This window comes from Pogona vitticeps, chromosome 5 (assembly GCF_051106095.1).
Source record: "Pogona vitticeps strain Pit_001003342236 chromosome 5, PviZW2.1, whole genome shotgun sequence".
Lineage (NCBI taxonomy): Eukaryota > Metazoa > Chordata > Lepidosauria > Squamata > Agamidae > Pogona > Pogona vitticeps.
In genome coordinates this window covers 170283808-170296088 of record NC_135787.1, presented here as the reverse complement: position 1 = coordinate 170296088, position 12281 = coordinate 170283808, and the positions used below count along the sequence as shown (strand labels likewise).

The following is a 12281-nucleotide window of genomic DNA, read 5'->3' as shown; positions in this document are numbered from 1 at the left end:
AGTGATTACTATTTGTATACAGTTATGGTAGCACTGAACCGTTTAACAAAACATGTGAAAGATCATAAGCTTTATACCATGAAGATGCATGTGTATCACATTTGTTTCTTTTTGTTTATAGGTAGCTGCTAAGAGACAAGGCTCTTTGAAAAAAGTGGCCCAGCAGTTCCTCTTGATGTGGTCCTGTTTTGGCACAAGAGTTATTCGAGATATGACTTTGCACAGCGCCCCCAGCTTTGGTACTTTCTCTTTATAGTTTGATATGAGACAATGAGCCATTTAGCTCTACAGCAGATACTAAACAATATTAGTAATAGTATTAATAGCAGTAGTAGTGATTATGTGGGGAAAGACGGTATTAATTTTAAAATGTAGTTTGAATTTTCCACAGTAGAATAATATTCCAGTTTTTCTCTTCATGGGGGAAGGGTCTCATAGTGCAAAAGTAGTACTATTGAAATTTGGTCCACTGCCAAAATAGTTGCAAGGCAAGTGATTACCACAATGACTATCAATGGCTGCCCACTGATAACTGAAGGGTAAACCATGGTGATCTTGGAAACCTACTATATGCACTATTGGCCAGTTCCTTCCAAAAATCTTTGTGTGGTGCCATCAATCTACATAGAATCTATTATGTCTGTAAGTCTCATGTTACTGCATTTTCCACTCCGCCATCAAGAGAGAAGAGGGGGGAAAAACAGCAAGGTTCTCTTAGGTATATTGCCTGTTGTTTTTATGTTTCCCCTTTTTTCTGCTAGCTATCCATGAAAAGCTTTACTGGGGCTTAAAGCAGGCTATAAGACGTTAGAGACAATGCTGGGAATGAGGGATGGGCAATTCCTATATGAGTGGAATGTACATCCCAAACCATAGTGGCAACCGGTAAAGCAGCACTCTAGTAAGAATCCATGATAGAAATAGATGGGATACAGCAGGAGATGCTCCAGTTAAGACTCGGCATGCATGTGGCTTCTAGTTGGCTTCTCTGAGGTCAACATTCTGAATATCAGGTGGCTAGTTAGACAGTAACCACATTCTTGTGCAGAGTTAATCAAGGCATCTGATGCCTCCAGGGCTGTTTTGCATCTGTTTTTGACAAGGGCTGGAATTCCCCTTCTCCTTTGATTGATTTATCATTGCAGCTCACACTATCTTCTAGAAAACTCCTTTATCTGCCACTGCTGTGTATTCATTTGATTCCTGAATAAGGAATGAGAGAGGAGGCAGTAGTTTTTCTCTGCAAGGAAGAGAGGATAGATGTAGGAGAAGGGGGCGGGGAGAGGAGACCATTCTGATCTGGCTCATCAAGGCTCCACTCACCTCCAGATTGGCTCTCTGGACTTGGGAAATTAGTTTCAAAGGCTATATGAACTTTGGATGCTGGCTGGATGTAGGCAAGTGTCAGTATTTCTTAAGTTTTCTTTCACATTCTACAAAATAGAAATTAATTTGGAATTAATTTTGCTTCCTTGGTTATGCAGATACTTTGGTACTTAACAATTCCATGGAAAGCTCACTTAGTTTAGCTTTTTGAAAGTATTGAAGCAGAACAAGATGCAATGAATAAGTCTAAACTTCTTATTGTGCCCACAAACATAATCCCCTGGAAATGCACTTGTTCCAAAGATGGAAGCCAAGGAAAGGAGCAATTACAGCAACAGAGAGCACATCCAGACAGACATGCAGCTCACTATTAGGATAGTTTCTGGTGCTGTTTGGTTTGAATCAAATTACAGCATCTGCATGTGTTTTGACTTAGAGCAATTCATCCCATCACTCTTTAGAGCTGTTTCGCTTCTTTTTGGCACAGCAGTAGGGCTACAGTTGTTGTGTTGCAATTTGGAGCACTATTGATTATCCCATTCTGCAGCCTGTGTGAACGGTTAGTTTGTAGCAAAAAAGAGCTGGGGCTAGTGTTATTTGAGGTGACAGCCTAGTGATGTATTTAATGGGTTATGGCACTGAAAGAGATTATGGAGAACCCTCTTTCTCTATTTTCATCTACTCTAGAATTGTAAACATAGATATATTTCCTACTGATGCAATGCTATTCTAGATAAACAAGTTACATTAGATGTACTGCTATTGCGCTATGTCAGTTCCTTTATTAAAGAAAAAAGAGAAAATCATCCTGGCCTGTTGAATAACAGCTGCAGGAAAAGTCAGGGATGGGAGCAGAAAGGGGAGAGTCATCCACTGAAAGGGGGACAATCTGGAATGACCCAGAGACATGTCTGGAGCCATTTCATAGGAGAAGAAATGTTGTGATCAGTGTGAATGAAAGGGTCGTTCATGTGGGAGATGTGCAAACCAGACTGCTCCAACTTCCTCTGTCTGGACGTGCCCCTGACTCCTTGGAATTTGTCATGGTCCTTAGACCAGTAGTTCTCAGCAGGCTGTTTCAAAGATTTCTGCAAGAATGGAGATGCCAATAGGTGAAGTCGTCTTCTCACTACTAGGGTTGGATTATTGGCATATCTTCAGTGGTGATGCAATTATTTCTTGTTTTTGCCTGTATAGCAGTAAATGTTATTGTCAACAATATCATTTGCATTTTAACTACAAATTATTACTAAATTTGTTCACATGTATTCAAAAATAATAATACTGCAACTTTTAATTACCTTAATCTGATGGTAAATGATAAATACAATAAGAGAATTCCTCTAAACACATGTATGTCCTTCCCAAAGAAAGCAGGCTTTTTGTTTTCCTCATGATGGGTCCATGATTCTGGCCCAACTGATTGGTTAGATGTAGGATATGAAGGCTTGAAAATTATTTCTGTCCATCCTTGGAGAAGATGGCTCATAACATTTTGGGCTAGAACGGAGTCAACCTAATGTACTTTAGGTGGCGTCATGAAGAGTAAACAAATGATAGCATGACTTGTCATATGAATAGTGCAGCAAAGCATTCTAAAATGTCAAGTTTAATGGGGTAGAGTTCATTTGGATTCCACTTCAGGCATCAAAATATCTTGGGAAACCTGTGCCTGAGAGAGAAGATCTAAATGACGCTTTCTGTCCATTAATATTAATAGAAAAATAAAACAAGAATTTAAGAATCCTGAACCCACTGATTAGTAAATAAGGAGTGGTTCTTGGCTTCTTAATTAAGGATACATGGGATTTCACTGTAAAAAAAAATTGGGGAGGCCCAACTTAATTAAGGGAGAGAGGAGTAGAGAAGAAAAACCTCAGTGCTCACAATGGACTTATAGATTGCTATAGGATTATGATTTAATGAGGTCTAAGAAACCTAGGAATCATAGGGATCCTAAAGATCACAGTATTTTCCACAGGGATTTTTTTAACATGATCATCAGATGGACAACATAGAAGTGGTGGGATTCAGAAAGCAAGAATGTTCTGTTAATTGCTTTTTATTTACATTATTTTATCTTCAGGATCTTTTCATCTAATTCATTTGATGTTTGATGACTACGTATTGTACTTATTAGAGTCACTCCATTGTCAAGAAAGAGCCAATGAGCTGATGAGAGCTATGAAAGGAGAGGAGGGGACAGGTAAATGTGTTACTCTTGCCATTGCATCATAAATGGCCCTTTCCTTATTTATGCTGGACTCTCAGTGTGGTGTAGTGGACAGAGTGATGGATTAGGACTCTGGAGAACAGGGTTCGAATTCTCACTTGGCCATGAAAACTCACTTGGGGGACTGGGACTGGTGAAACCACTCCTTAAATGCCCCACTTATCTGGAAGACCCTATTAGGGTCACTGTAAGTTAGTTTCAACTTGACAGCACAGAACACAAACACAAATCTTTCTATAATAACAGGGGAATTTACTTTGCTTTGTGGTGGTAGGTACAGAGCTTGGATCATATGAAATGTTAAATCTACAACAGGGTGAGCTATACAGTGATGCAAAAGAAATCTAAATTATATAGAGATCATGTAGGGCTTTTTACTAACACCAGTAAAATTCCAGGTAGCCCATTGATAGGAATATATGTGCATATATATTGTCATAGGAAAATAGAGAACACTAGGACCCCGTTACCCACCGGATCAGTATCGATTGATTCAGTTATTCACAGTGTGAAAATATTTAAAATATTAAAAGAAAAAAATCCAGGAAAAAAACTATTTTGCATGTATTGCTAGAACTGGCCACTAGTGAAGAATACACAGCATGGTCTCTGGCACCCTCTAGCGACCTGTTCTGGTATTGTGTGTGAAATTTTTTTTCCTGTTTTTTTTCCTTTTACCATGCTAAATATATAGTTATCCACAGTTTGCATTATCCACAAGGACTTGGAATCATTCCCCATCAGTTATGGGGGTCCTACTTTAATACTGTTTCACATGTATTTACTGTTAACATTGTCTGAAAACCATAGAGAGATTTCAAAACACAGACTGATTGGCAATACTTAACTTCCAAAAAACAATGATTGTTTGGACACATGCTGTCTGTCCTGAAAGCCTTAAATCCTAAATGTGCACAAGCAGGCTGCTCTTACTCTGAGAAGTGGTATTCTACATACACTAAGAGCATCAGTACTTTATAGATTGGAGAGCTGAGGAATCTTGAGCAAATAAAAGTGCGTTTTAGGGTCTGTAAGGGGAGTAGGAATAATTCAGATATTTTTACTGAAATTCTGCAACCTCTTAAGAAAAGGAATACAACAGAACTAAAAAAGAAAAACAGCCTTGTTATTTTAGCATCTTTTTCTCTCTCTTCATATTGCAACAGAAGTAAGAGAAGAGATAACACTGGCAGAACCTGTTGCTCCAAGTCCCTTCCCAGTGCCTTTCTCTCCAGCTAAATCTGTTACCTCAACGGATGTGCCATCTGCACCCTCACCTGTAAACAGCCAGTCCCCGGAGTGCGTTGGCATAGCAACGACAACAGGTTGGTAAAGCTGAGGATGGTTGGTTGTTTATACCCTTTTCAAAGAACAATATATATCTAAAACTGGAGATTGGGTAAGAGGGTGTGCGTGCCTTGTCTTGTTGTACAGTGAAAGAGAAAATGTAGTATTTGATAATTATGTCATTAATGAAGAACAGTAGAGTGTGTCAGATGGCAGTGCCAGACAGTATTTTTGAATTATAGGGGAGGGAAGGAAGCTGTGCTTTTTGGAATAATTCCTTTTGTGCCTGCTCTTGATCGTTGCTGTGGGTACCTGATTTGGCCAAAATTGGGAGGATACTTAGAGAAGGGCCTTGCAGATTTCATCCAAGGATCTGTCTTGCTCCCTCCCCCATAAGTCAAGTCTGTGCAAGGCAGTGAAGAGGAAAGGGAATAAGAGCAGGCTAATTTGTTTGAAGAAGCCAACAAGAGTGAATCAGTGCTGAAAAAGACAATCAAACCTGAACCTCTGCTAAACAGCCAAAAGATATTCCTGAGTTGCTACAATTTTGGTTTTATTATTTCATTATCTGTTATTTACATTCATATCTTGCCTTTCTAACAACCACCTCAGGGCAGCATACATAGCTTTCCTCTTCCCCTGCTGTGTTTTCACAAGAATTCTGTGAGGACAGGGAGAAAACAAGTGGCTCAAGCTCAATCAAGGAGTTTCATAGCTGACCGGGGACTGACTCTGGATATCTAAAGCCTACCCCAGCACCGTAAACACTGCACTCTATTGGCTGTCTCTTAATTCTTTTATCTGTTAGGTCTTTTGGTTTTAAGTCAGGGTTTGGCCTGGCACACCTAGTGTCCCCCTCTATCAAAGCAAGGACAGCAAAGCAGAGCAGTAGATATAATCTATGCACAATATGACCAGATAGGCGGGGTATAAATGGAATAAATAAATAAATAAATAAATTCCTTATTTTTAAAAAATGCAACTCAGTCTACTTCTGGACATGCTGACATACCCCAGAAGGCAAGGTGATTGAGACATTACTTTTGCTTTATTGTTTGTAAAATAGCTAAAAATAATAATGTTGCTTTTTGATCATTGTAAAAAAGACAAATAAGTAGCTTATAGATAACTTGTTGGGCTAGCCTGTTGGCACAAGCTGGGGAGGAGCCCCCTTATCTTACTTATATGAGGAAGGTGGAAGGTTTCCATCAGTTTTGACTTCTAAACAAGGCCCTAGTCCACCACTCCAAGCAATCCAGAACTCTGACTGCTCAGCTCCTTGCTTTAATCTCTGAACAATCCAGAGGCACAGTGATGTGACATCACCGCAGGAAGTGTGGCTGGCTGCCAGCTGCACTTCCTGGGGTGCCTGAAGAGTCATGTTCCATCAGTTTCCATTCTGCTCAGTTTGGCATTTTCCCAGGTGTTTCATCTACTTTCTGTATTGTGGTTTCTTTTTAAAGTCTGCATAAAAATTCACACATATTTTCATGCACAGTGCTCTCCTAACATACTCATTTTGTATATAAATATGCCCAATATATGTCGTCGTCGTTTAGTCGTGTCCGACTCTTTTTGACCCCATGGACCAGGGCACGCCAGACCCTCCTATCTTCCACTGTCTCCCGGAGTTTGGTCAAATTCATGTTGGTAGCTTCGCAGACACTGTCCAACCATCTCATCCTCGGTCGTCCCCTTCTCCTCTTGCCGTCACACTTTCCTAACATCAAGGTTTTTTCCAAGGAGTCTTTTCTTCTCATGAGATGGTCAAAGTACTGGAGCCTCAGCTTCAAGATCTGTCCTTCCAGTGAGCACTCAGGGTTGATTTCCTTTAGAATTGATAGGTTTGTTCTCCTTGCAGTCCAGGGGATTCTCAAGAGCCTCCTCCAGCACCACAATTCAAAGGCATCCATTTTGGCAAGTGATTTCCCATCATTTATTTCATTTTTGTGGATATTTTCACTAATATGAACTACTGTATGCACATTTTGTGTATGCACACAGATTGGCAGGTGTGCATACAGGCATTCATACAGAAACACACAGAGGCTCCCTTTCTCTGGTAAGGAGGTGGGCAAAAGTGGGATGATGAGAAAAACATGAAGCAGGGCCATATCTCAGTTACCCTAATGGAGGAGCCACCACCTTGCTGAGCACTTAGGAGTGTTATATAATTTATCATTATTAATATTGCTTCAAGTGTATTTTAAACTCTGAATACCTTTATATAACTTGTGGACTCATGGGTAGCATGGCTCACACACAAAGAGAAATGGTGCACATCCTCGAAATTGAAAATGGAAGTCGCATTGATCAGCAGCAGTCTGCCACTAATATCATTCTCATTATACAGGCAGAGCAGCACAACAGGACACTGACCAACAGATTTAATTCTAACAGGCTGTTACTGCCTTCTTCCCAGTTTCATGAGGTCTGTGTATCAGAAACATTAACTATATATGTTAACTATCAAGCTGGCCAAATTGCAATTTCTGTGGACTTTCATTGGTCAGACACAAAAAGGCAATTACATTGTTAAGCTTTACACTCCATGAAAGTGAATAACCAATAAATTGCTCCCTGTAAAACATCTGTTAGGACTCAGCCACTTTTTTTCTTTACATTCTTTTGTTAAAAGGTTGTGTTCTGAAAAGTGATAGTATGGGCTTAATTCTTTTTAATCACAAAGGATAGATTAATGATTGTTCAAACACCAATAATATAACAAAAGTAATGACTATTGGTTTGTCTGTCTCTGCTCTCTAAAAGACTGTAATTACTCATTTGCTAGTGTGGTTGTGCTTTGAAGCAGCCTAGTCATTTACAGGAACCATAAAACTTTTCTAATGGATAACTAATTTTTTTTGCTACCTACTTAGTGGGGTGCGTCCTGGTTAGCAGATAGAAAACATGGTAAAAATGCATTACAGGTTAAGTCCTAAAAGCACAGGAAAGTAATCCTATTCAAATCAACGAGGCAATTTTTCTAAATTAGGATAGTTAGGATCGATTTTGTCAAAGTAAGAAATCTGGGTTTTTCTTCCAGAGATGTCTAGTGTGCTCATGAAGAAAATGATTTATTTATTTAAAATATTTTTACCCACCTTTTTCTGTAAAGGACCCAAGGTGACTTACAACATTAAAAAAGATAGCTAGAAACAATAAAGTATTCAAGTGGTAAAAATAATTAAATAAACGTATTTAAAATGTTAAGTAAAAGCATTATTTAAACAGATTAAAAGTAGCAAAACATTAACCATCCCAATTTTAAAAGCCCTCTTACACAGCCAGTTGCTTAGGGCAAGCCGGCTTGAAGAGAAAGATCTTCATCTGCTTGTGAAAGGATAGTAAAGATGGGGCCAACCTGGCCTCCTACGGGAGGAAGTTGCGGGGAGTCTGGGAGCAGTAACACAGAAGGCCCTCTCCCATGTTCCCACCAAGCTCACCTATGAGGGTGGTGCGGCTGAGAGAAAGGCCTTTCCTGAAGAATTTAACATCCAGGCAAGCTCATAATGGGAAGTACCGTCTTTTTTTTTTTTTTTAAGTCATGCCATCTTGGTAATGTGTTGTTTGGACTTAATTGTTACAATTGTATACTTTATGATTTTATACATGTTATATTGATGTGTTTTAATCTATGTAAGCCGCCCCGAGTAGACATTGTCTAGAGGGGCGGGGTAAAAATGTAATAAATAAATAAATAAATAAATAAATAAATAAATAAATGAATAAATAAATAAATAAATAAATAAATAAATTTAAGACAGCTTGGACCCAAGCCATTTATTTATTTATTTATTTATTTATTTATTTATTGGACTTATATACCGCCCCATAGCGCTACAAGCACACTCCGGGCGGTTTACAATTTAATTATACAGGCTACACATTGCCCCCCCCCAGCAAGCTGGGTACTCATTTTACCGACCTCGGAAGGATGGAAGGCTGAGTCAACCTTGAGCCGGCTACCTGGGATTTGAACCCCAGGTCGTGAGCACAGTTTTAGCTGCAGTACAGCGTTTTAACCACTGCGCCATGAGGCTTTATAGGGCTTTATAGGTTAAAACCAGCACTTTAAATTGTGCCCACAAATGGATCAGCAGCCAGTGGAGCTGCTGTAACCGTGTGTGTGTGTGTGTGTGTGTGTGTGTGTGTGTGTTATGTGATCCCTGTAAGTAGCCCCAGTTACCACTCTAGCCACATTGTTTAAATACAGTGCTAAATACAAATGCTTATTTAACTATTATTTAATTCAGAAGGATTTTTTAAAGTTGTTCAGAGGCAAGACATCTAAATGACCGGACCACCTAGATCTGCAGCTTTGGCCCTCTAATGCATCCTCCACATACTGAGGGGTGTTTGATGGAGATGCATGAGAGAGGGCATTCTCTGTGGACCTGGAAAACCGTTGGAAGCTCCCATCTTCCTTGCTTTCTGCCATCAGGCAAAAATAAATTCAGAAAAAAATCAGGCTTCCTAAGCTTGGTTATGATCTCCTGAAGGCTGATAGCTGCAGTTAATTTAAACTGAATGCTGTAAAGAAAAAAAAACACACTGGTCCTGTTTTTCAACAGTTCATTTCTGCATTTGGTAATCACTTTCATTATTTTTTATTGGAATTATATCTTTTACTCTTGTGGGCCCTCTTTGCCATCTTAGTGTGGAAAGACATGGCATAAGTTAAATGAACGCATATTTTAACCCTGTCTTGGAGATAGCACTTTCTATGCCATATAAGTGGCCTGCCTTGAGCTCTTTGAGCTCTTTCCACCAGGTGTGGTACAGGAAGTGATCTACTCATCAGTGTTAGAAATTAGGTTCATGAGCCAGTTCAGTTGAAACAAAGAAGGAGACCATCTTGTCCTTTGCTTCAGGGAGGGAAAAAATCTTGGGACAGCCCTGCTGAACAGTAATTAATGCTCCATCGTCACCCTCTGAAAAATGTGCAGACTACATTTCTGCATTTCAATGAGATCTCAAAAATATTTGAAAACTAACTGGACCTTTCTACTTTACACAGGGGCCATGCAGTCTTATACATGGTCTCTCACATACACTGTAACAACAGCTGCTGGGTCACCTGCTGAAAACTCTCAACAACTGCCTTGTATGAGAAATCCACATGTACCTCCTTCATCTGTCACACATAGGATACCTGTTTATTCCCACAGAGAAGAACATGGGTAAGTCACATACCATTTCATAATATACTGCTTTTTGTTGATGCTGTTGTTTTGCTGATGAAGAGGAACCTGAAATCCCAAGGTTTCTTTCTTATACAGTAGTTACAAATGTGGATTGTTTGGAGGCAAGGAGCTGCCTCATTTAAAAAAATAAAATGGGAACCTTAACTTTATTGGATTATAAATACTTACCAATCTGACAGTAAGCAATAACTCATATTGTCAAAGCCTGATGTCATGTGTAGCTTCCACTCTTTTTCTCAGAATCTGAGAGAGTCAGAAATTATTCTGATCAGGAACTGAAATATAAAGCCTAAATCCCATAGCTAGTCTTGACTAGGGCAATCCAGATGAATCAATGGAACATATGTGAGTCATTACTTTCAAAGTTTCATTTAATTCAGTGGGTTTAGTCTAGATTTAGGCCCATAGGAAGGATTTTCATTTGTCTGGCTAAATCAATTCAGGACTCCCTGAGGTGCTGCCCTTACAAAGTATGATAAAAGTGATTTTTGAACAGAGAAATTTGTTTGGGTAGCTAATATATTAGACAATATACTTTTTTGTATTAATAAGTATATTTTGTGTTTTTTAGGTACACAGGGAGCTATAACTATGGTAGCTATGGGAATCAGCATCCTCACCCAATCCAGAGCCAGTATCCATCTTTACCACATGACAGCACTATTTCCGCACCACTTCATTACTCTGCTTATCACAGAAGCTCTTCACAGGTCAGTTCTTTTCCCCATTTGTAGATTTTGTGGCTCAGAAAGTTAAATGAAAAGAAAAGGGATATGTTATTTTTATTCTTTTTAACAACAAATGCCCCAAATATGTTTCGGTTAGACGTTTTCAAAGAGGCAGCTATATTAGTCTGTTACAGAATATATTTAAAACAAAAACAAAGGTATTGTGGCGTCTTAATGACTGCTAGATCTATTTGAGCGTTTATGGATTACTATCCACTTCCTCAGAAATGTGAATTGAAAAATTTAGACATAGGTTAAATTGTGAGGGCCGGGAGCAAGTGATGGATAAAGACATGGAAAGTGAAATTTCAGAATAACAATAGCATTATTAACATAGGTAATAAACTCTGAGAGTGTCTTTTCCATAAACATATTGGTCATAGCTAAAATGATTCCCTGTTTATCAGGCAAGCATAGGCTAGGTTTTGAAGTGAAATTATGTTGAACCAGGAAGCAGCTTGGTTTTTCTGAGTCAAATGCTAACTCTGATGCCAGAGTTGACGGTAAATAACTGTATTCTTTAGAAATTGTGTACTCCCCGTTTCAATGTAATAAGATCTAATTCTTATTACAGTACATTACAAATAAACAGACTACAGCATGGCTATTCCTCATCCCAAAACAATTCTACATGAGTATGTTACATAAGAATGAAATACCAACACAGTTTGTTTTCCACTATAGAAATCCAAGGGGATAGCCATCTTAGCCTATTGCAGCAAAACCAACAAATAGTCTTAACAGGTTTTATATGGCACAAAGTTCTGTGGACTGTAAGCTGACAATCTTCTGAAGAACATTTGAAGAAGCAAATCACAATCCACAAAAACTTATATAAAATAGTCTTGGTTAGACTTTAAGCTGCCTTGAGCTTTTTTGTTGGTTTTCTCTGATATAACATTTGTGCTGGTATTGAAATTAAATTTGTTTTTTTTACTTGTCTTTTGGAAAGTCACTAAGCCAAGCTTTCCGACCTGGTGTCCTTGATATATACCAGAGAATAGCTGCCATTGTTTCCAGACAGCATGGCTAGGGGTGGTATGGGTTGTCATTCAACACATCAGTGGCAGTACCACTTGGCAAAGTCTGATGTAAGAGTCCTGTATAGATCCCACTGATCTCTTGAAATGGAAATTAAATGGATTTTCTTAAATCCTTGCTATGGGTTGCTACACTTAGTAGGGCCTTTGCCTAGACCCTCACCAGCAACCTGACAGATAGAAATTCATCAGGTAAAGGTTCTTGGGACTTCATAAATAGTAAAACAAACAAACAAACAAAAAACCACCACACCTTAACTTTAATTACAAGAATCAATAGAAACCACCCTGAAATAACTAGTATATTCTCCAGTGATTTTAATAAATCTGTGTTGCAACCCTCTTTCAGGTTTTGAAAAGCAGTTTACATTTTGTTTCAGTGGTTGCAAGGAAACACTGGAAAAACTTTAGATAAACATTTATATACATTTATCAGTTTTAAAATCTGTAGTAATTACTA

At 38.7% G+C, this 12281-nt stretch overlaps 1 protein-coding gene and 1 long non-coding RNA gene across 5 annotated transcripts in view; one reads left to right on the top strand and one right to left on the bottom strand.

The window, feature by feature from the left end:
* RFX4 (regulatory factor X4) overlaps positions 1-12281 on the top strand; it is an 88905-nt gene that overhangs the window by 68913 nt on the left and 7711 nt on the right. For 3 of the 4 annotated variants that reach the window (XM_020803667.3, XM_078376206.1, XM_073000036.2), the window contains 5 exons: positions 122-239; positions 3413-3532; positions 4726-4884; positions 9867-10029; positions 10625-10763. In XM_020803667.3, the coding sequence (XP_020659326.2) occupies positions 122-239; positions 3413-3532; positions 4726-4884; positions 9867-10029; positions 10625-10763 (699 nt within the window). The remainder of the gene's footprint in view (positions 1-121; positions 240-3412; positions 3533-4725; positions 4885-9866; positions 10030-10624; positions 10764-12281) is intronic. The other variant, XM_073000035.2, reaches the window with a different exon arrangement.
* LOC140707302 (uncharacterized) lies at positions 2087-10757 on the bottom strand. The gene is made up of 3 exons (XR_012087246.2): positions 10674-10757; positions 10222-10296; positions 2087-2515 (listed from the first exon to the last, which is right to left on the bottom strand). It is a non-coding gene; the product is annotated as an uncharacterized LOC140707302 (long non-coding RNA).